This window comes from Oryctolagus cuniculus, chromosome 1, assembly GCF_051225735.1.
Source record: "Oryctolagus cuniculus isolate XC-2025 breed Fujian yellow rabbit chromosome 1, ASM5122573v1, whole genome shotgun sequence".
NCBI classification, from domain to species: domain Eukaryota; kingdom Metazoa; phylum Chordata; class Mammalia; order Lagomorpha; family Leporidae; genus Oryctolagus; species Oryctolagus cuniculus.
The window spans coordinates 214,531,756-214,556,219 of NC_142867.1; the positions used below are offsets into that span (position 1 = coordinate 214,531,756).

The 24,464-nt window shown below is 38.6% G+C and overlaps 1 protein-coding gene and 1 long non-coding RNA gene across 4 annotated transcripts in view; one reads left to right on the forward strand and one right to left on the reverse strand.

The window, feature by feature from the left end:
• MUSK (muscle associated receptor tyrosine kinase) overlaps positions 1-24,464 on the forward strand; it is a 103,012-nt gene that overhangs the window by 33,205 nt on the left and 45,343 nt on the right. For 2 of the 3 annotated variants that reach the window (XM_051843297.3, XM_051843304.3), the window contains exons 6-7: positions 11,366-11,490; positions 24,027-24,186. In XM_051843297.3, the coding sequence (XP_051699257.1) occupies positions 11,366-11,490; positions 24,027-24,186 (285 nt within the window). Of the gene's footprint in view, positions 1-5,057; positions 5,088-11,365; positions 11,491-24,026; positions 24,187-24,464 lie in introns of all 3 variants that reach the window. The other variant, XM_089301533.1, reaches the window with a different exon arrangement.
• Positions 11,337-24,464, reverse strand: part of LOC149128855 (uncharacterized) — an 84,996-nt gene continuing 71,868 nt past the window's right edge. The window contains exon 3 of the long non-coding RNA XR_016211309.1: positions 11,337-11,468. This is a non-coding gene — a long non-coding RNA (uncharacterized LOC149128855). The remainder of the gene's footprint in view (positions 11,469-24,464) is intronic.

Here is a 24,464-nt window from a genome sequence, read left to right on the forward strand (position 1 = left end):
CAGAGAGCTGGACTGGAAGAGGAGCAACCGGGACAGAATCCGGTGCCTCAACTGGGACTAGAACCCGGAGTACCAACGCCACAGGTGGAGGATTAGCCTATTGAGCCATGGCGCCAGCCAAGGATTATTATTATTGAAAATATATAAAAGTCTTGATGTTTACAAGTGACTTTTTTAAATCCATCTAGAAAACACAAAAGTGTCAACTCCAAAGCTACTTAAATAAATAAAACACACTCTCACGCACATATATTTTCACAGCTTTTTTGTTTAACAGAAATAACTGATTATAAGCTAACCATACCAGGGTGGTGTTGTAGCATAGTGAGTAAAGCTGCTGCCTCTGATACTGGCATTCCAAACAGGCACTGGTTCATGTCCCAGCTGCTTCGCTTCTGATCTGACTCCCCGCTAATAACCTGGGAAGAGCAGTGGAAGATGGCCCAAGAGTTTGGGTCTCTGTACCCATGTGGGAGACCTAGAAGAAGCTTCTGACTCCTGGCTTTGGCCTGGTCCAGTGCTGGCTATTGCAGCCATCTGAGGAGTGAACCAGAGAGTGGAAGATTGATCTCTCTCTCTTGCCTTCAAATAAATAATAAATCTTTAAAAAAAATCATAACTGTATCACAAGATTTCTAACGTGGTAGCCTAGATCCAGAGCCTATTCCTTTAACCCTCATGCTATAGACCATTACATAACCTATTACTGATATTGACATAGTCCTGAACATTGAGGTAAGAAACAGACAAGTATAATTGGAAACTCTGGAATGCCCATATAAGAAGTCCTTTGAAAACTATCATATGTGGCTTTACCTCCAAGTTCTGTTTTCTTTATATGTATTTTTAAAAGATTTATTGATGTATTTTAAAGGCGAAGAGAAAGAGACAGAGACAGAGACAGAGAGAGACAGAGAGAGAACCTTCCATCTACTCTCCAAATGGCTACAATGACCGGGTCTGAGCCAGGCAGAAGCTGGGAGCCTGGAACTCCATCTGGGTCTCCCATGTGGGTATTAGGGTCCAAATACTCCCACTACCTTCTGATGCTTTCCCAGTGCGTTAGCAGAGAGCTAGAGGGAACCAGCACTCAAAGGAGATGGCAGCATCACAGGCCATGGCTTAACCTACAGAGCTCCAAAGCCAGCCCTTATTTGTATATTTCCTCTCCTGATAACATCATTGTGAGAAAGAGGAAGTTCCAATGCCAAACAGCACAGCACAGAGAACATGAAATTTAAGCCTCTGAGATCTTAACTCCATGTAGCCAAATTCCTATCCGCGTCTTGGCTTCCCAACTCCTGTGCTCACAGGAATGCAAACCTCTTCACATTTCTTCCTCTTTTCTTGTTTAGTATCTTTACACAGCATCTGCGTGACCTGTGTGATTTCACTAAATGTGTCTCTTTTATTTTTATCAGGGAATTCTGATAGGTTTCCCTCTACAAATATAACAATAGGTTTCCTTCCAAATGCCTCCTTCAATCAACTAATACAGTAACTTGAGTAGGAAAACCTCATTTTATCTTTCTGAGAATTAAAATCTCCTGGACACAATCACCGTTATGGAGACAAACATTAATAAGAGCAAGAATAAAAATGAGCGTTGAATAGTCGTGATTTTCAGTGGAATCGATGAGCTAAGCGACTGTGAGCTCTATGACTGGAAATAGAATCTTCTGCAAACTCTTATTCACAGACCTAGAGCATTCTAAAAAGTCTGCTGTTCTTTGAATTTGTTAGACTTATCTCTGTGTTAGCTTTAGCTTGGACTACCAAGCTAAGAGGAATGGGGAAGTACAAAAGTGAGCGATCAGATGGTAAATGATGGATATCAAGTCTGAAAACATGAAGATGTGTGATGAATTTTCCCCGTTCTTTCCCACTGGCTAGAAGTAAGAAATGGGTCTGGTGGGTGGTAATCATAATGCAACTGATTTCGGTTTGGTTCTTTTTTTTTTTTTCTTTAAACAGAGTTGATCAAAACTAGATGTTATCATGGTACTGAGATTCCCATAAGTAAAATATTCAAGGACATGCTGGACTACTATTTAACTTGGATGTTGAAGTAAAGTGAATAAATAATATCTCAGATTATTCCAATAAGGTCTATCATTGATTCCCTCTTCTTAATGTCCTACTGGGCAATCTCAAAAGAGTGGAAGAAAAGTGCTCACTAATCCCACTGGCAAAGAAGAGATTCTGTGGGACTTCAAGGGAAAACAGGATCAACAAAAGTTTGATACTAACTCCAATATGGTTCTAACCCTAGATCCTTAAAGAAGGTTACTACTCAATTTGGCAGACAAAACCAATGCATTACACATTAAGATGTTAAGTGAAAATTTAATAATTAAATTGGAATAAAGAACACAAAACAGAATATTTAAAAATTGATGAGTGGTAAAACAACAAGTTCAGAAGTCAAGAGAGAAAATAGGTAAACAGAATACCTGGAAAAACTAGGACTTTAGTTTAACCTTGAAGTGACCAACAAGCTCATAGCATGAATGAGTGTATCCAAGCTTAAGAAGATTTTATAGATTATCCTTCCAGAATTTTCTCTAATTTAAAATAATCAGAATTTTGTGTGCATGTGTGTGAATATATGTGTGTGCATGTATATTAATGCATAAGCATGTAAATATATGTATGTATAAAAATTTATTTTAGAACTTTTGATAGTCTATGCATGAAAGCATAATTTCCAATAGTTTAAGTATCCTCCTAGGAAAGCAATAGATCTTAGATATTCTTTCACCTCGAGTTGGTTCTGTTTATCTGCAGTGGTGAGCATCAAGTATTCTTTCAAAAACTTCCGTGTTTCAATCCCAAACAAATCAAACAAAATAAAAAAAATAGAAACCACAATAGGAATAAAGTAGAAAAAGATTAAAGGAAAATCAGCATTGTCCAAAATTGATCCAAAGTATAGTTCAAGTATAGTCCAGTAAAAAAAATCAGTGGAGCAAAATTCAAACGAGGCTCAGAATTGATTTGCACTTGCTCTATGTTCCTGGAAGAACAATTTAAGAGAAGAGAAAATGACAATGAATAAGATTTTCAAAACTTACTGTTGCTCTTCAAAAGTTTAGTGGAATAAAATGTTGAAGATATTATAGCCATGGAATAAAGATGGTTAATATTCCAATAGGATCCCTATGGTCATCCCATTCACTCCTCAGTAGTTACTTAACTGGAGGTAGGCAGAGATTGTTTATAGCTTAGAAATAAGTGTAACTTTCTGAGAAACTAGAAAGACATGCCCAATCTCATAATATGCAATTTTTTCAGACCCAGTCTGGCCCAAATATTGACCTCCATTTCTGTCTTCTGATCAAGGGGTGCGAAGCAATCAGGAACTCTACAGTTTCTGAGTGTCTGGATGAGCAGTGTTGAGTATGGAAGAAATGACCATTTATCCAGTAACTGCACTTTACCACGCATGGGTCAGGGCAGTGTTAAAAGCAATTTCTTTCTCTAGAGTTACATTTGATAGAAAACTTCTAGGTTTCCTTTTAACCACAAATGTAATCAATTCAGAAAGTTTGAGTAGACTTTGACCTTTGATACTTCAAATAAATAAATAAAACAACAATGTACCTCTGACTTGCTTGGTAGAGGTAGGGAAAGATCAGACAGTAAAATCTAAGTGGGAAACCAAAAATTCACTGAACTTTAAGGGGGCTGGGTGTCTAAGTGACACCTTCTCATCATGACACACAGCTGCAGTAGAAGACTCACTATTACAACATGGGATTGAATTGTTGACTCGATGGAAGCATATGTGTTTCATATTCTTTTTTTTAAAGATGTATTTATTTATTTGAGAGGCAGAGACAGAGAAAGAGAGAGAGGAATTCCATCCACTGGTTCACTCCCAGGTGGCTGCAATGGCCAGAGCTGTGCTGATTTGAGGTCAGGAGCCAGAGACTTCTTCCCGGTCTCCTACATGGGTGCAGGGGCCCAAGGACCTGGGCCTCCTCTACTGCTTTCCCAGGCCATAGCAGAGAGCTGGGTTGGAAGTGGAGCAGCTGGGACTAGAACCAGTGCCCATATTGAATGCTGGCCCCCAGTCTCATATTTTTTGTATAATGGGCTGTCTGAGACAAGGTGAGAGTTAAATGAGACAGTAAGCAATGTGTGTGAAAATATCCATAATCTGAAGACATATGTAAGTGTATTCCTATCATTAAAAGCTGTTAGGAATAGCACAACTATTTTTTACTTGTAAGCAAACATTGTAGTTGGCTTATTGTTAACTCTAAAAGAAGTCTAAAGTGACATTAATAAACCTTGAGGTGTGAAAATTAGAACTCCATGTGGGGTCTACATATGGTATGGTGACAATCAACATTTTGGAACAATGAATTTGATTTTTGTTATCTCACCTTCTAGGATTTGTTAAAAATTATAAACCCTCAATTGAACCCCATTTAGACATTTTTTTTTCATTTTCCTTTGTAGCTGACTGGCTTGTAGGTTCCCAGAAGATAATGATTGGCCCTTCTGTTCCCTGGGCAGCTCCAGGATGTTGAATCAGAGTTTCAGATCTCTGTTGGTGGTAGGCTCTGTTTTGCAGAAACCCCCTAATCCTGTTTACCACAACATAAATCCATTGCCATAGAAATGATAGCTGAGATCCCAGATCCAACATCACTGACTTCACAGCAGGGCCTGTAAGAGAAGTCAGGCGGGGAGGGGGACACAATTTATGAGAATAGTAGGCGCTCTGTTGCCCAGAAAGAAAGGGGGATTGTCAACATTAGAATAAAAAAGCATGGATGAGCTATGTTGCTGGGTGCGCTGTAGTTTTTTTTTTTCGGTATAAGACTGCCTGACTAAACGTAATAATTTGAAGTCTTCTGTCACTTAATAGTTTGCTTTCCAAAGGTCAGTAGTTTCCAGGGATTGCATTTGTTTCTTACTGAAATGAGAAACATAATTAATCTTGTTGCACAATTGATGTTTCTGTGGCCAAAGACTTCCATTTTCATGATGTGTTGTTTTGTTTGTGTTTATTGTATTTGTGGGTTTTGTCTTGTTTCTATTAATAGAAGAAAGTGAACCTGACCAAGATACTAAAGGTATTTTTTTTCTTTCTGAGATGCTTTTTTGTAAATGTATGGTTCTTTTCAATTGATTATTTTTGTTGGCCTTACAAACAACTCTAAAAGTCTTTATTTTGCTAAAAAAAAAAAGTAACAAACAGTGTGTGGGGGATATTAAGTCAGAGCATTTAACAGTGTTATTAGATGGGTTGCTTCGTTACGTGTTTCTTGACTATTTACATGTTTTAAGAACACATGCGGTCAACAGAAAGGTTTACATTTGTTGTCTCAAGTTCTGGCAAAACAAACAAAATGAAATAAATAATCATATAAATTCCACACAGATTGGAAAAGGAAGCTACATTTTGACTAAAAAGACTTCTCTTTAGTGGGGAGGAGTTAGAATCTTTGGGGAAATATTAAAATGCCAGCTTAGGCTTCTATTGTTATGATTTCAACAAAACAAGCAGTAGTAAGCAATTGTTCCAAATCAGTAAAAATTAAATTACTACATTTTAACTGCACTTAGACATACATATTTAGGGGAATATGTTTATAGGAAAGCAACAAAGCTGTTTGAGGAAAATCCTAGTAGAGAATGAGAGCTTGTTGCCCCTCACAATAGCTTGGGTCCTAATTAAGCCCCGAAGTTTGTGCTCTTCCAATCTGAACTTTGATATTTTGAGGATAAAATTGATAAACTGACAAGTGACATAGTTAGACACTATGAATTAATCTTGGGCTGATATATTAAAAACCAGATCTCTTTATCCTAGTGTCTCAAATAAAGCATAGGCTGAGCATCCCTTATCTGAAAAGTTTGGAACCAGAACTGTTTTAGATTCAGTTTTTCAGATTTCAGAATACAAGAATTTATGTAGATTTTATCAGTTGAACATCTCAGTGTCACAGCTCAGGTTTTCATATTAGGGATGCTCAACTTGTATATGTTTCCCTCTTTTTAAATACAGGTTGCTTATAGCAAAATGCAAGTTACAGCATTTCACCTGGTTCTATGTGATTTTCTTTAGTGAGGTTTATTTATTTGATTCAATTCATTCTTATGCCTGACACTTCTAGTTTGAATCATGTAACCTAAAAATCCTCTCTTAGGGAAGGCAGAAAATAAAATTGAAAAGAGTAAGAGAAAATTTTTTTTTAAATGGGAGGAGAAAATTAAATACATGTTGAGCTCATGGTATTCTTTTTTTTTTTAAGTTTTATTTATTTATTTATTTGACAGGTAGAGTTACAGACAGTGAGAGAGAGAGACAGAGAAAAAGGTCTTCCTTCCGTTGGTTCACCCCCAAAATGGCCGCTACTGCCAGAACTGCGCTGATCCAAAGCCAGGAGCCAGGAGCTTCCTCCCAGTCTCCCACGCAGGTGCAGTGGCCCAACCACTGCCTTCCTGGGCCACAGCAGAGAGCTGGACTGGAAGAGGAGCAACAGGGACTAGAACCTGGTGCCCATATGGGATGCCGGCGCCACAGGTGGAGGATTAACCTAGTATGCCACTGCGCCGGCCCCCTCATGGTGTTCTTTTAAATAAAGCTTCAGAAATAAACATTGATGAAGCTTGATCATCTCCCAACCCTGTTCCTTTACCAAGGAAAGAGTAGTTCTTCTCAAATCACACTGCTTGTTAACTTCAGAACTTAATTTGGGTGCCTTATCCCCTGAGATACCCTCTGTACAACCAGTGCAATTTCAGGGTGAATAATGGCTTTTATCTCCTTAACACATATTACCCCTTAAAATGGCAATCAATAATAAAACTGATTATGTATCCTGAAGTACTTTGGGAAACACACATATCATGGCTGCTAGTCATTGTATTTACTATTCCTTCATTTCCTTCTGAATAAATATGGCTGGATCACAATGCAGTTGTATGGCCAACATTTTATAAGCTGTCAGCATAGACTAAATTAACTTTATCATTTTTAATACTGGGGATAATGTAAGAGAGTTCCAATTGCTCTGCCTCATCATTCACACTTGGTCAGTCAGATTTTAATTTTAGAAACTCTAAGAGAACGTAATTTTAAAAAATTGTATTTATTCATTTGGAAGGCAGAGATAGAAGTTTAGGGAGACAATATTCTGTGTTTATGTCATAAGGACTTTGGAATTGCTGGCTGCTGCAGCCCAGTTTTGATTATAGGATTCTCAGCCTAAAGTTAGTCCTGAAAATCTGCCCAAGAGAAACAAAGCCCCAAACTCACAAATAAAATCCCACTAGAAGAAGCCCAGGGATAAATATATTGCTTGTGTCTATTTTCCACATTGCAGATGAACAATGACTTGCCTGCCCACAGGAGAATGAGTGGGAAAGGGCACACTGTGAGATGGAGAATGATGCATAAAACTCTATGCAGAGAGGTAGCCGTTGTGCTTAGCATATCACAGCGCCCCAGTTCAATTCCCAGCTCCAGCTCCTGATTCCAGCTTGCTGTCAATGCCACCACAGGAAGCAGTAGTGATGGCTCAAGTACTGAGTCCCTGCCACCCATGTGAGAGAGCCAGATTGCATTCCTGGCTCCGCATCTGACCCAACCCCAGTCATTGCGTTTGGGGAGTGAATCAGCAGATGAGAGTGCTCTCTCTCTCTCTCTCTCTCTCTCTCTCTCTTTCATCTCTCTCCCTCTCTCCTCTTGAATTTAAAACATTATGTACAGAAAGAGGCTCTTGATAGTTTGTTTTCTCTAAAAATCTATTCAAAACTGTTATAAAATTTATAAATTACTAAGTAACTTCATGCTTCCTCTATTAAGGAGTGTGTTTATATAACACAAACACATTTTTTTCCATGCAAATAAAATGCAAAAGAGGGATTTTTCAATATGTGTTTTATTTCATAAGAGAAATATCACATTACTTTTTGGATTATAGTGTCCTACAATATATGTTCAGTTTGTGACTGCCACTAAAATAATGTGGTCTACTATTGAGCTGCATCCAAGATTATTATTGCAGGTGAATTATTATCCATGGAGATTTTTTGTATGGCAGTTATATTTAATTGCAACTGACTACTGTTTTCAGTGCTTGATAAATGTTTTGGAATTTCTTTCACAATCCCTAATTTTGACTGATAACAAGTACAATTGGGTAAAAATATATCACTTTTATTACCAATAAACCTGCCTTGAAAAATAGAGTTTTCTACCCATCTAAATATTACAGCAATATAACTTCTTTTTCCTCATCTTCCTCACTAGGTCCCAAGTTTTTCACCTTTCAGTTCTATTTGTAGCATATAGAGGCTCTGACCTGGTGAACTTCCTTTTTTCCTATCAACACTCTACTCTTCTTACACCTGCTCAGGATAGCTGGGAGAATGATGGTCCAGGGACAGGCTGAGATGTATGTGTATTTACAAATCCCTTCCCCAAGTCTATCAGAGAAGTCACTCGCTCGCTTATTCATTCAATCACTCAGTAAATATTTGTTTTGGAGTGCTACCCATGCATTTGCCATGCAGGGTTCTGGAGAGAGAGAGAGAGAGAGAGAGAGAGAGAGAGAGGGAGAGAGAGAGAGAGAGGAAGGAGAGAAAGAGAAAGACTGAGACTCTTTTAATAAACAAGGAAAACTTCATTCTTGTGATTCTTACATCCCGAGAGGAAAGAGTGCCCCAAAACTAATAAACACACCAGTAGTGCTATGAAAAGTACCCAACACGGGTCAGGGTCAGAACGCATTACAATAAGGATACTTTTGAACAGAAACCAGAAATCTGCAACCTCCTTTGAGAAGGGAGGGAGACAGAAAGCCTGAAATCTATCTTTCAATATTAAACAAAGCAGGTAGAGACTGTGAGAATTGCAAGAGAGAGTGACTTTTCTTTAATCTCTGGTCTTTCATTTTTGTTAATCCACTGCACTTTACAGTGAAACTCATGGCCAGCCAAAGGTCTATCTAACCCCTTTGGAGAGATCAGCAGTTTATCAACACATCTCACATTCATGGAGCTACCTGTAATGCCGATAGTAATCCATTATTTACTTTTCTGTGCCCTACTGGAACCACCACAGGATTATGATACAGGACAGAGTGGTTCATTAATTAAATGAAATCTGAAATCATGCTGTACTCTAGAATAATTGTAGCTGTCTATTTTATTATGACTTCACAGTATGCTTAGCTATGTTGTGCAATATGCATCATCACAAATTTTGCAAGAAGCCCAAATGGTGTTCTGAATATTTAATCCCAGCCAAAAGAGGGGGGAGGAGAGCTATAAATTAAAACAAAGTAAACCTTTCCTGATTACTAAATTTCCAGGAAGAATCTAAAGTCCCCAAATTCAAACTCTTGCCTTATAAATTAAAGAGGAAAAAAAAATCTAGATTTCACTCTTCTCCAAATTTGAACTTTGCTCATCTTCAGCCAGACTCATTCAAGTTCAAGGATGCAGTAAATGTTATTGCATTCTATCAGATTAGAAAGATCCAAGTCCAAATGTGTCAAGGATACTGATTGTTTCAGATTCTCAGAGGCAATGGGACCCATAAGAAGTTCATACAACAGTCTTATAGTCAAAAAATTTAGCCCCAACCTGTGAAAGCTATTTCAACAAAATGATGCACATGAACTCAAATAAGATACATAATCCAAGTTTTGATGATGATGATGATGATGATGATGATGATGATAAAACATTAGGAAAGAAGAGTATCTGGGTGCACCCTGGCTCGAATGCCAGTCAGTCTCTGTCAGTTGCCAACAACTTAATTCTGAGTCCACAAACTATGAACTTAAGACTAAATTGGGACAGAATCACACATTGTATTTGGGTAATGTGTCTTAAATCTCACTTAATCTATAATAGATCATTCTTCTTTCTTTCCCCTGATGCTATTTATTTGGTGAAGAAACTAAACAATTTGCTGTGGATTTGATGGCATTGCATCTCCGTGGTATTAACATGTTCCACAAACTTTTTGTAGACTGCTAGATTCCAGGACTTTCATAAATCAGTCTCAGTTTTGCTTTTAGGGAGTAGACTCAGCTTTATTTTAACATTTGAAGCCAGTTTTTGCTGTCATATTTTGTAACTACCTGTTGCCTTGAAGAGAGCACCATTTTAGCTCTTCTTAGGGTCCAACTTCTGTATATCTAAAATATACTAAATTCCACCTTTTAGAGTCTTCAATATCACAAACATTCAAGTTAATTCAAAACTGGAAAGAGCATACAATTGTCCAACAATTGTCTGTGTTTAAGTCATAGAAAACAAAAGGCAGCCGCCTAACTTATGGACTATTTAGTAGATAATGAAAAAATTCCATAATGGAAAGAAAATTGGATTTGAAATTAGAAGACCTGAGTTCACATCTCTTACCCATCACTTTTATGCCCTTGAGAAAGCAAGTTAACTGGGAAGTAGCTTCTTTGTTTATAAAATAAGAGCAGGAATCCAGTCAATCTCAAATCTCTTCCAACTTCAACAATTTTGTGACTCCATCTATCCTGTGCATTCTTAATTTCAACCCTACTCTTTAGCTAAAGGTAGAATTTCTTCTCACATCCAGAGATATTTCTCTTAGTCAGTGGGAATTCAGCCTCAGGAAGGGATGTAAAATATTCACACTCCTGCCCATGCCTTACCTAAAATACGCTTTCCTTTATTTTGCCCGATGTACCACTTCATTCTCTGAAAAGTTTGACAGATTCTGTACATCTTCCCATTGTGGCACAGTTGAGGATATAAAGCATAATTAATTGTTCCATTAATTTAATAAAATGCTATCCTGGGCTTCCTTTGCTCGAGAACTCTTGTAGGTACTAACTACAGCAGTGAATGAAGCAGGCAGGCCTTTTAGTTTCACACAATCTAACAGGGAAGGGAAACAATAGACAAACAAAAAATAAATAAGATAATTTTAGAAAATGGTAAGGTCTGTAAAGACAATAAAATAAGATGATGAAAAAGTTAATGAGAGGAAGGTTACATTGTATGTTGGGAGATTAAGGAGCACCCTTGTAAGGAAATATCAGTTAAACAGAGACATGAATGATATGGGAAGCCTACTGTGTGAAATGAGGCATGTACACGCCAAGCTGAGGAGCAGGCTCCTACATGGGCAGTCTCCTTCAATGGGAATGAGCTCAGCATACCCTTGAGTGGTGCAAAGGCCAGGCATAAAGGACTTGGAGGCCAGGGCACAGCATTTGCTGTTTTCCTTAAGACACAGGGAAACACTGAAGGATTATACAAGGGGAAACATGGTCTAATTGGCAATTTTTAAAGACCACTATAGCTTGGCCATTCTCTAAAGGAAAATCACTCACTATTTCTGTCTTTCTAACAGTTTTTGCCAGAATCCTGCGGGCTCCCGAATCCCACAATGTCACCTTTGGTTCCTTTGTGACTTTGCGCTGTACAGCAACAGGCATCCCGGTCCCCACGATCACCTGGATGGAAAATGGAAATGCTGTGAGTGTCATGTGTATGGGAACTTGTCTGGGAAGAGCCATTTGTGGTAAATTTCAGGACAGTCCTTGAACGTTTAGCTACCTCTTGATCTGTGTCATTGGTCCCACCTGTACATTTCTTGAAGTTTCCAGTATCTCTGTCCTACAAGGACACTGCCATAGTCATTGAACTTTTCTTGTTTCCTTATATGATAGGGATCAGGAAGAATGTAAAAGTAGTAATAACTCCTTCTCACGGCAGTAAAATAATTATCATGAAACTCATCAGTGAAAAAAAAACCACTCACTGCTAGAAACTATCTCAATGAACACAATTCTGAATTAAAATCCATGCCTATCCATTCAACATTCTTTTCTTAATTTTAATAGTAATAATAATAGCTGATTAATATCAAATGGTTATTTTGAAGCAGGCCTTGTCCTAAGTACTTCACATATCAGAGTTTACTTATTCAATTCACAAATAAGCATTGAGCATCTGGATTTCTGGCCATGGGGATATAGGAGCAAACAAAAAGGCAGCATTGTCTTCCATACACAGCTTACATTCTGGAGGAGGATATAAGTAGATAAGATAAGGTAAGGTAAGTAGATAAGTTGGGGAAGACAAGGACAGAATCTGCTATGTCAGAGAAACAGCAAAGCCAATGTGGCTAGAGGAGGGAGCAAAGAGGTAAGGCACATGTGTAGGCATTTTGGACCATGTAGACATGTATAGTTTATTAAAATAACTTTGGCTTTTGAGTATGATGAGATTCCATTATTCGTGTTTTTCTGTCGTCTGTTGTCCCGCTCACTCTTGCTCATTGCATTTAATTTCCTTGTAAGCCTAGTAATCTTTGTTTACTTGCTGTTCATTGGAACTAATTTGAGGTCTAATTGAAGATACTTTCCTCTAGAGAGAATTTTTTCTTGGTTCTGCTAAGAATCAGGGACTATCACTAATGTTAGACCATAGTAAACCAATCTGAAGGTTTGATGCTACTTAGACATCCCAGATAATTATATAATTCTTCATGAGGGCTATTTCACTTGCATTTCAAACAGTATCTCCCTGCTATCTAGTTATTGAAGGTTTTAATTTCCACATCTCTATGGGCTGAGTTTTGATCTGTCGCCTCACTCCTTAAGGCCATACAAAGGAAGACTAGAAATTTTCTGGGGTTGGAAAATTGTCTTAGAAGAAATACAATCTTCTAAGTTGCTACATCTACTAAAATACATTTTCATAATTTTGTTATTGAGGACTTGTCTGAATAATCTAGCTTATAAATATCTGAAGTAGGAAATTACCATGAATTATTATTGTTATTATAAAGACTTTGATGACTTATCTGTTTATATTTGGTTTGAATTCTTTTCCTTAATAGTTATTCTTAATATAAACATATTTCAAAGACAATAAAATGCCCTGTCATCAATTATATCAACTTTTAAATTTTGTCATTTTCACCTTCAAGTGTATTATGTTGAACCATTTCCCATTTTTCTCATTACTTGAATACATTGCTTTGTTTCTATAATTATATTGCTTCAATTTGTTTTAATTAAGAATCATTGTATTTGTTTTCAAAAATGGGAATAGCTTGTTCTTTTAGTGAGCTATCATGATTGGATTTTATTAACAATATTTTGCCAGTCTTATAGAATCAATTGGCAAGTTTATATTATCTTCCTTGAATACAGAGATGATGTCAAAAAGTTGGGATGCAAATCTCAAACTCAAAAATATTTCCTCTACTATACCTTTAATTACTCTGTTTCTCTTTTCTGCATTTTTAACAAATGTGGGTTTTTTTTTTTTTCAAAACTTCAAGTTTTCTGTTTGCTTATTTTTGTAGAGAAACAGAGGAAGTCTGTGTAATCTGTCAACTTTTTCCTCAGGCTCTAATATCGACCATAATTGTCCAGCATAGGGAATTCCAGTAGAAAATCCCATTGTCAACCTCTAGGTGATGAGCAGATGCCTAGGCCTGGTACAATATGCATACATAACGACTCCCAAGGTTCTTTAAGCACTTAAATGACTTCTACAAAGTCCACCCCCATTAACAGCTCTGCTCCTGGAATTTTGGGATTTTCCATTACTCAATAGGGAAAATTTCTCATCTCTGTAAACCTCTTCCTTTGAGTTAGGTTTCAGTTGTGTAGTTAATATTAATTCTTCTATCAATCTAGAAACTGATAAAACTGTCTAGTCCTTTGATTATGTTACTCTTCCATATTTCTATGAATTTGTTTTTCTTAATTTTAGATTTTGCCTTTTGGAATTTCAAGTGGAAAAAGGAGAATTAAAATGAGCTAAGATTATTATTACTACAGTAACTTGTGTATTGAATAAACATGATTACATATAATACTACTTTCTTTCTCTGCCCTTTAAAATTTATTCAGCAGAACTAGTTGTTTTGCCACTATTGGCAAGCAGGCTCTGTGATTTTCCTGGACACTATTAGGTGATTTTATATCATTAACATTATCCTAATTTAGTCATTTTAAGTGTCTAGTTCCAAGTGCTAACTAATTATCCAATTGCATTCACAGGCACAACTTCCAGACCTACCCTTCTTAGGACTATTGCAGTCATGCTGGTTGCCTTCCACACAAAAAAAATCTGTGGACAGCTTCTTAGCTCATGCTCTCTTTGTTCCCATACTTCCTCACTGCTACTTATGACTCCAGCAGAGCTGGGATGGGAGGAAGGGAGAGGCAGCATTTGGAGCAGGAAAACACTTATTTAATTGACACTTTTGTAAGCTGGCTGTGCAATCCCTGTGCCTGCCAGGTATTTAACACTGGCTCTTTCCCTAATGAACTCATTCATGACTCTTTCCTTCCTGGACACATTCATTTCCTCAGGGAACATCCAAGATGACACCAGTGATACATTTTCCTCAGGCAGTCAACCTTCCACTTAACTCCCAATGTAGTAGTTGATGGAAAGTATTTCTGTTGGCATCCAATTAATCCCTTCAAATTCCTATTGAAAGGAATGACAAGAAACCCAAATCAGATCTATAAACTTTGTATCTGCAAGTTCTGGGAACCTAGACCATTAAACATTGCTATCTGCTTTGTTCCTTCCACTGGAACTACCAGATAGTGCAGCCCCTCCTGGATTAGCCTGCTTACTGTTGCTATAACAAAATGCCTGGGTAATGTATAAAGAAAAGAGGTTTATTTAGCTCACAGTGTTGAATGCTGAAAGTCCAAAATCAAGTGGATCCATTGAATGGGCTTCTGGTGAGGGCCATTGTGGATGGCATTATGATGGGAGCCTATGTGGGAGGGAGATGTCACATAGTGGACAGGAAGCCAAAGAGCAAGCAGGAGCGAGTCTTACTGTTTTATAATGACCCAAGATATTGGGAGATGTTGGCCAAAGTGTATGATTCTTCAGTTACACGAGATGAATAAGCACGGAGAGTTAATGTCCTCCATAGTAAGCATAGTGAATACTGTAATGAGTTCTCAACATTTGATAATAGGGTAGATCACAAGTATTCTTACCACATTTACACAAAAAGGCAATTATGTGAGATGATGGACAAGTGAACTAGCTTGATTATGGTGATCATTCCATAATGTGTATGAATAACAAAAACATCAAATTTTAAATATATACATTCATTCACACTTTATATATATGTATATATATGCGATTTCCATTTGTGAGTTACACATCAATAGCTAAAAAATAAAATATTGCAAGAAGGAATCTCAGAAAAGGCATGCTGTGCTCTGTACTTCCACCCTACCCCACCTCACCTGTGCTCTTGCTTCTGCAATGCAGTGTGTCCTAAGAAACCTAACTGACTGTAGCCCTGAAAGATGAAAGCCAGGATATAATATTCAGGAAAAGGAAGAAGGGAAGGGGAGAGAAGACTCAGTCTGTGGAATTTTGGTGGGTGCTGTAAGACAGAAAAAAGACACCAAATTCTATGGCTGCCCAATAGCAATGAATATTTTACTGCAAGAGCACCACACAAAGCTTGCAATTGATTTATTATTGCAATTTCACATTTGTTTTTTTTTTTCATTTCTGAGGCTTAGCTAAGACTTTTGTTTTCATAAATTATTGTTAAAATTGATTCATTTTGGGGAGGGCATTTGGCATAGCAGTTAAGATACCAGTTGGGATACCCACATCCCATATCAAAGTGTGTGGAATCAAATCTCATCTCCATTCCTAATTCCAGCTTTCTGATGATGTACACCCTGGAAGGCAGCAGGTGACGACTCATCCTTGGGTCCCTGCCATGCCTGTGGGGACCTGATTCAGTAACTAGCTCTCTACTTTGGACTGGGTCCAGCCCTGGCAATTGCAAGCACTGGGGGACCGAATTAGTGAATGGCAGATCTATCTGTCTTTTTCTCTCCCACTGTCTCTTTGCCTCTCAATTAAAGAAAAAAATGTAAGAAATTTATTGCTTATCCAATATTCTTCCAAAATAGAGTGAACAAATAAGTGAATGCCATGACAATGTGAGGCACTGTAGAATGAGGATGAGATAGAGTGTTGGGAGACTTCGGTTGTAAAGGTCTCTCTTTAGTGAATGTGATTCTAGGAGAGCCAATTCACCATTCACACATTGATTTTTCTCATGTCAGTAATTACACAGATATCAGGTAGCTGCCAAAGAAAATTTCCAATATGACATCAGGTCTTATACGGCCTTCATTTTGTGAAGTTCCTGTAAAGCAAGTTGGTACCTCTGCTCTTCTTCACTGCTTTAGTTCAATTTCAAGTGTCATTTGTAATTGCATTCGATTTGGCAATGTACTACGTGGCTCTTTTGTGGGTACTATTGTAGTTCTCTTAAGCCACTCAATGTTAATATGATATCGAGAAAAAAAATCAGGAGACTGACAATCTAATCATTTGTCTAGCTGTGTGCAGACACAAAGAAAATGGAAAGATACATGCTTTTAAAAAACATTTAGTGTTTTCAAAAGACTCCTATGTATTTAGAATATCCTTCCAAATATCCTTTAGAAGTTGGGGGCAGATGATTATTCTCTGTTAATGTTTATAAATAATAAAAGGGTATTTGGAGTTACTACACTGAAACCCCCTAATTTACTCACTCAACATGTGACTCACAAAAAGTAGGTGTAACATAGATCCATCACCTCAGATTCTAAAACAGAAATAAAATAAACTAATAGTGACTTTCCTCCAGGAAGAAAGAAAAGTACACCCGCAGTTCTCATGGTCAAAGAGCATGTGCACATGTTGCAGCCAAGTTCTTGGTAATACTACCCACGTCCAAAACGAAATCGAGATGACTTCGCCCATGCTGACGCACATGGCAGGAAAAGAAGGCAATTTCAGGCTTTTAATGTTGTAAAAGTAGCAAACCAGAAAGTCTGTTGAAGAGAACACAGAGGGAGCCCACAGCTCTGATAGCCTTGGAGGGGGCTGAACCAAGACTAATGCAGAACTGGGAGAAACTTGGCCCCGAATGAAGCAGTTTGAACTGTGGCGTCTCACTAACCATGAGTTAGAGAGCTCACTTTCCATGTACTGCTAAGTTCAACAGTGGGTATTCCAAAGACTCTGTGTGCTCTTTTTCTATCCCAACGTGAACATGACAGTACACTACAACCCTGAACAGTTGGAGACAAAGTGCAGGACCAAAGACTAAGACACTTTTTATTTTCTGCCTGTGGAACTGCCATTCATTTCCATAGAAACTTGTAGCCACAGATGAACTTCAGAATTAGTGGCAATATTCCTTTTGTTTGGCAACATTGGAAATAGTAGCTTGGTATGGATACAGCAGAACTTACTTTAAAATTTTCTTTGTGTTTTTTTTTATTTTTTATTTTTTTTAACTTTTATTTAATGAATATAAATTTCCAAAGTACAGCTTATGGATTACAATGGCTTCCCCCCCATAACGTCCCTCCCACCTGCAACCCTCCCCTTTCCCACTCCCTCTCCCCTTCCATTCACATCATGATTCATTTTCAATTCTCTTTATATACAGAAGATCAGTTTAGCATATATTAAGTAAAGATTTCAACAGTTTGCACCCACACAGAAACATAAAGTGAAAAATACTGTTTGCGTACTAATTATAGCATTAAATCTCAATGTACAGCACACTAAGGACAAAGATCCTACATGAGGAGTAAGTGCACAGTGACTCCTGTTGTTGACTTAACAAATTGACACTCTTGTTTATGGCGTCAGGAATCACCCTAGGCTCTTGTCATGAGCTGCCAAGGCTATGGAAGCCCCCTGAGTTCACCGACTCTGATCATATTTAGACAAGGCCATGGTTAAAGTGGAAGTTCTCTCCTCCCTTCAGAGAAAGGTACCTCCTTCTTTGATGACCGGTTCTTTCCACTGGGATCTCACTCACGGAGATCTTTCATTTAGGTTTTTTTTTTTTTTCCCCCAGAGTGTCTTGGCTTTCCATGCCTGAAATACTCTCATGGGCATTTCAGCTGGTTCCGCATGCCTTAAGGGCTGATTCTGAGGCCAGAGTGCTGTTTAGGACATCTGCCATTCTATGGGTTTGCTGCTGTGGGGAGCAACTGGGAGCAACTCGGACTAGACTAAGTTACTGGAATTAAGACTTATTCTATGCATCTGCTTTCCCACAATATGGCGCTGAGAAGGGAAACAGCTTCTACACAGCTGCCTCCAGTTCAACCAATAAACTGTGGGACCTGCTCCTGATTGGAGGAGAGCAGCGTACTCGGCGTGTGGGTAGCAGAGTTGGGATTGGTGGAAGAGGACTATAAAGGAGGAGAGAGACGGCATGCACGAGGAACATCTAAGAGGAACATCTGAAGGAACACCTGTGCAGCCCCCGAGAGAGCCGGCCGGCGGTGTGCCGCTCCCCCGCGGAAGTGGGGAATGTGGCAGGGGGAACCGCCCTTCCATGGAGGTGGAAGGGATAGTAGCCAACCCGGGAAGAACCAGCAGCAAACCCGGGGAGGGCCGAGCAGACGAAAGAACAGCGCAGGGTCCTGTGTCGTTCCTCCACGAAGAGGGGGAGCAACAGCTGCGTATCTCACTTCCCATGTTGGATCGTTCTCTCCCTTTTTTATTCTATCAGCTAGTATTTGCAGACACTATTCTTGTTTATGTGATCCCTTCGGTTCTTAGTCCTATCATTATGATCAATTGTGAACAGAAATTGATCACTGGGACTAGTGAGATGGCATTGGTACATGCCACCTTGATGGGATTGAATTGGAATCCCCTGGTATGCTTCTAACTCTATCGTTTGAGGTAAGTCAGCTTGAGCATGTCCCAAATTGCACATCTCTTCCCTCTCTTATTCCCACTCTTATATTTAACGGTGATCACTTTTCAGTTAAGTTTCAGCACTTAAGAATAATTGTATATTGATTACAGTATTCAACCAAAAGTATTAAGTAGAACAAACAAACAAAAAATACTAAGAGGGATAACATATTAAGTTGTTCATCAACAGTCAGGGTGAGGGCTGATCAAGTCACCGCTTCTCCTAGTGTTCATTTCACTTTAACAGGTTTCCTTTTTGGTGCTCAGTTAGTTGTCACCTATCAGGGAGAACAAGTGGTATTTGTCCCTTTGGTATTGGCTTATTTCACTCAGCATAATGTTTTCCAAATTCCTAACAGGGATCACTTTTTAGTTAAAATTTAAACACCTAAGAATAATTGTGTGTTAATTACAGAGTTCAACCAATGGTACTAGAACAAAAAAAATACTATAATGGATAAAGTATTACATTGTACATCAACAGTCTTTGTGTTTTTATCAACAAATTTATTGAAAGTTTTATCAACAAGATCTGTTACTTACACATTCAACTAAAAATGTAGAAAATTTGCATAGCTCTCTTGCTTTGTCCAGTAAATATAATTTTTAAAAGATTAATTAATTTATTTAAAAGGCAGAGTTACAGAGCAACAAGGAGAGACAGAGAGCGAAATCTTCCATCCACTGGGTCACTCCCCAAAAGGCTGCCAGTGGCCAGGGCTGGGCCAGGCTAAAGCCAGGAGCCCGGAGCTTCTTCCAGGTCTCCTATCTGGGTGCACAGCTCCAAGAACTTGGGCCGTCCTCTACTGCTTTCCCGGGCCCATTAGCAGGGAGCTGGATCAGAACTGGTGCAGCCAGGACAAGAACCGGCTCCCATATCGGACAATGGCACTGCAGACTGGGGCTTAATCACTACACCAAAACATTGGCCCCTAATTTCTTAATTATTTTAAAAGTTGGATCATTTTAATTTATTAGAGGACTCTTATAAAACAAGTAGCTGAGTCTTCCATGTTGAAGACTGTGTTTTTGAAGTTTCTTGCAGGGAGACATCTCTAGTTTATGCACATTTTTAAGAGGCAGTATTTTTGGTTAAAAGTTTATAGCTTTAGAATCATCTTACCAATTGTGTAAACTAAATTAATTACATGCAAGAAGTTATATATGAAGTAATTCAACAGTTAATTTGAAACAAGTCAGGAGTTAAGGCTATGTTAATCAGAAACAATGGAGACGTGTCTCCCAATCTACTTTACTATGAGGCATTGACAGACATTACTGCAACTCCGTGAACATGGACCCTACTGGGCCCTACTCTGACAGTTCCACCAGGTGTTCCCAGCCAACTGGAACTGTTTGTATGACATGGCCATCATGGGCAAAATACCTCACAGCAGACTTCTTATGCCAAAGTCAAATCAGGAAGTTACCAGATTCTCTCAACTCAGCATTATCACAAAATAAAAATATCCCACAGGTCTACGCTGCTTTATCACCTTAAGAGAATTTTTAGAGGCTGGTGCTGTGGGGTAGTAGGTTAAGTCTTTGGCCTGCTGTGCTCGCATCCCATATTGGCACCAGTTCATGTTCCGATGCCTCTCTTCCAGTCCAGCTCTCTGCCTATGGTCTGGGAAGGCAGTGGAGGATGGCCCAAGTGCTTGGGCACTTGCACCCATTTAGGAGACCCGGAAGAAGCTCCTGGCTCCTGGCTTTGGAATGGCCCAGCTCCAACCATTGAGGCCCTCTGGAGAGTGAACCAGCGGATGCAAGACCTTTCCCTCTGTCTCTCCTCTCTGTCTGCAATTCTATCAAATAAATTTAAAAAAAATTCTTTAAAAACAAAGAGTTGTCAGACACATTATTTCAGGTTCAATTTATGATGCCTATTTGATAGAGCTTCCTATTCTACTATTTTTTTTATTATGGAAGATAATTCAAAATGGTCACAGAAAAAATGGAATGAAAACATAAGCTTATTTTGGTGCAAAAAAATGAAAATCCATGCATAGCTTTTTCATCACACACATTTTCCATGAACAGTTTAAAGTACTACTCTTGTGTATATTTAAAGCACACAGCATAATGTTTATATATATATACACATATATACACACACACATAGTGAAGTGATTACTATGGTTAAGTAAATTAAGATATCCATTTCCTCAGAGAAAAAGAACACTCTCCCAGAGCAGAGAGTTATTACTCTGCTCCTCTAGGTCAGTTATGCCTGTGTGACTTGGGAGAAAATCATGTATTTATTGTAAATGCCAGGTCCAGTCACCTCACGTAAGTAGAGTTGTCCATCAGTGTCTTCAGGATATTTGGCACCTCCTACAATGCCCACATCTGCAGATGCTCAAGTCCCTTGTTTTATATGGCATAGTAGTCATATAACTTATGCCCAGCTTCCCATGTAGTTTACATCATCTTTAGATTACCTATAATACTTCATATAATTTAACTATGTTGTATTTTCTAGTAGAATGGCAAGAGAAAAAAGTCTGTATGTGTTCAGGGCAGATGCAATTTTATTTTTTCTGTTTTTTTTTTTTTTTTTATATATGAGTTTGGTTGAATCCTCAGATGCGGAACCTATAAATATAGGAAGTAGACTGTATTCCATTGCTTAACATACCTTGGTAAAAGCTCACAGCAACAATCTAAGCTCATGCCTTTGATCTTATAAACCTAGAGGGCAAAAAGATCAAAACGAAGGGCAAAGGGTTGTTTTTATTTTTAGGTCATCAAAAATACTAAAGTGTTGGTCAGGGTGATCTTTGTAGAAAGAAAAACAAATTCAAACTAGGACTAACAAGGCCTGCTGTGCATGAGTCACAGCGAATCAAGCAGGACCTCTGGACACAGGAGGAAAAGCATTTGGGAGCCACGTTGTAATCCAGCCGTGAGCCTCGGAACTTACTGGTCTCTTTGTAGAAGTATTTCAACACCTGGACGAGGTCCAGGAGAAGAGAGGTCAGGCAGGTGGAAAAGTTGCTTCTCTTTCTTTCCAAGGATGTTTTCGGTGACCTTGAGGAGGAGTTTAGGAATGACTTTCCTAGGTGCGAACATGAAAATAGTGAAAGTCTAGGCACTGTCTGGGGGACTGCTTTTTTCTAAGTTGTCTCCAAAGCATCACACAGTCCACTGCTTGAAGGAAGGTCCCAATTTTTTGAAGAAAGAAAACAACTGCTGTACAGACTTCACTTAACATAAACTAGAGTGATTGCATGTATAAACAAAATATAAAATAGCATAAAGCATATGGATTGAGCATAGAGATTTGGAGTGTTTAGCTTTTTTCTCATTGTTGCTTTGTATTAAAATTCAGGGAGAGTCCAAAATCGTGTTTCAAATTGTTCAGTTCATTTGACCTAAGTGGGACACTCATATCCGTAAGCCATTACCTCTTTGATAAATATGATAATGATGAATTCAGTTGGAATTCCCAGCTAAGTGTATGTCTCAAAGGTATTTTTATCTGCTTTATTAATTTTTCATAGACTCCAATCTGCTTAGCTGGGAAAAATGCTATAATATTTTATTTTGCCTGGGAAGTTTCCCAGTTAAAGTAAATTAATACTCACTTAAACCAGTTTTTATCTTACAATTGAGATTAGCAGCGAAAGTAGAGACTAAAAAGGCAAAGAGGCTGATAGAACTAATTTTCACTAATAACTACTTAATTGCTACAGAGAGTCCGTGGTGCTGTGAAGGGCAGCCACCTTGCAGCTAGGAAGAAAGCTGATCTCACCCTAGGGCTTCCCTCGTCTTTGCCGGTCTATCTATGAAAATCCTCTCTCATGCAGAACAGTAAAATAACTGGCTCCACATTCCTCATCCTCACTCTCACTCCTTAATAGTAGACAGAGGCATCTCTTTGGAGACGAGCTCAGACAGCCGTGCCACCCACATCCACTCCTCCATGGTTCCACTTGAAAAAGTCCAGGCATACCATAGGCTACTTCACTGACATTGACATTCCTCTCAAATTTTCCTCAAACTGCCATCATTTCCCTCCTATCTAGTTAAGAGAATTATCAGACATGATATAATGATCAAGAAAACAATGACAAATTTTCTTAAAAAAACAGTGCCATCCCCTAGCAACATTTATCAGGCATTTATTTCGTTCATGGTCGGTTGATTGGTTCATATTATTGTTGTTACTGCTCTTGTGTCCTAATGACACTTTGCTTGCTCTCTCATTTAGGTCTAGGGAAGGATTAGGGAACAAAATGATGATAAGCATAGGTTTTGGTGTCAGACCAGCTAGGATGCAAATTCTAATTCTGCAACTTAATAGAATGGTTTGGGCAGTCGTCTTTATTATAGAGAAGGAACGATGACAACTAGTGAATGAGCACTCATATACATGAAAGTGTCAATTATGGGCTAACGTTGCATTGGAATTCTGGCTCTGTACGGACATTTGAGTAGTGCAGCATTATGCATGCCATGCCTCACTGACAGACTTGGCTTCACATCCCTGTTTTCTTGGTAACCACCCATCTGATATGTACACGCATGAGGAACCAGCCAAAAGTTCTAAGAAAATCAGCCCGGAAGACTGAAGCGCTCTTATTTGACTCTCTCTTCGGAACACAGAAGACACATCCTGGATGATCCGTATAGTATATCTTCATATCTTACATAGTTATCTATTGATGTATCAAAAATCACCACCAATGGTTAGTGGCTTTACAATAACCATTTATTAGTGCTTTAATCTCTCTGTGGGTCAACTGGATGATTTTGGTGATTTGGGGATAGGATTGCCTACTCTTGGCTGATCTGAGTTCTGTGATTGGCAGGTTGACTGCATACTAGTTGGTCCAGAATAAGCCTTATTGCAATGTCTAATGGTTGATGTTGGCTCCAATTTACAGCAGTGAGGATAAATGGACATGTTTACCTTTGAGAAGGTTATCTCTGGTTTGTTGAAAAAAAGCCACATGTTCCAAGATCAATGAGGAAGCAGACCACAAAATGCAAGAACTTTTCAAGTCCCTGCTCAGTCATTCTAAAACACATACTAAGGTTAATCTAGATTTAAAGTCTGGAGGCAGATGCTGTCTCTTGAGAGAAGAGCTGAATGTCAGATTATAAGGACATGGGCATACGCAAGGAATTTTTTTTTTTTTTTTTATTTCTGCAATCTACCACATGCCTTTTGGTCATAATCCTAATGCTTTTCCCTTCTGCTCTACTGATGAAGTATATTAGGAATGCCTTGACCTTGTTCTATCTTTTATTTCCCCCTACTCCATCAGGTTTCTTCTGGGTCCATTCAAGAGAGTGTGAAAGACCGAGTGATTGACTCAAGACTGCAGCTATTTATCACCAAGCCAGGACTCTACACATGCATAGCTACCAATAAACATGGAGAAAAAATCAGTACTGCAAAGGCTGCAGCCACCATCAGCATAGCAGGTAGGATAGCCCTTCATGGCTGCATTGCTCTGGGGTAAGGGAGAGTTGGCAGTTTGCCACATGGTACATTGGGGGAAAAAATCCCTTTTCTTTTCTGTGTTACCCTAATCTTGGGGCTGTTTCCTCCTCCATGGGGAATTCTCCAAAGGCAACCTAGATTTTGATGTTAGCTGATTTGTTGCCTCAAGAATGAAATTTTCAAATGTTTGCCCAAGTTATGAGTAACAGCTTCAAGTTTATTTCTGCCTCTATCATCTCCTTCCTCTATTCCCCTGATC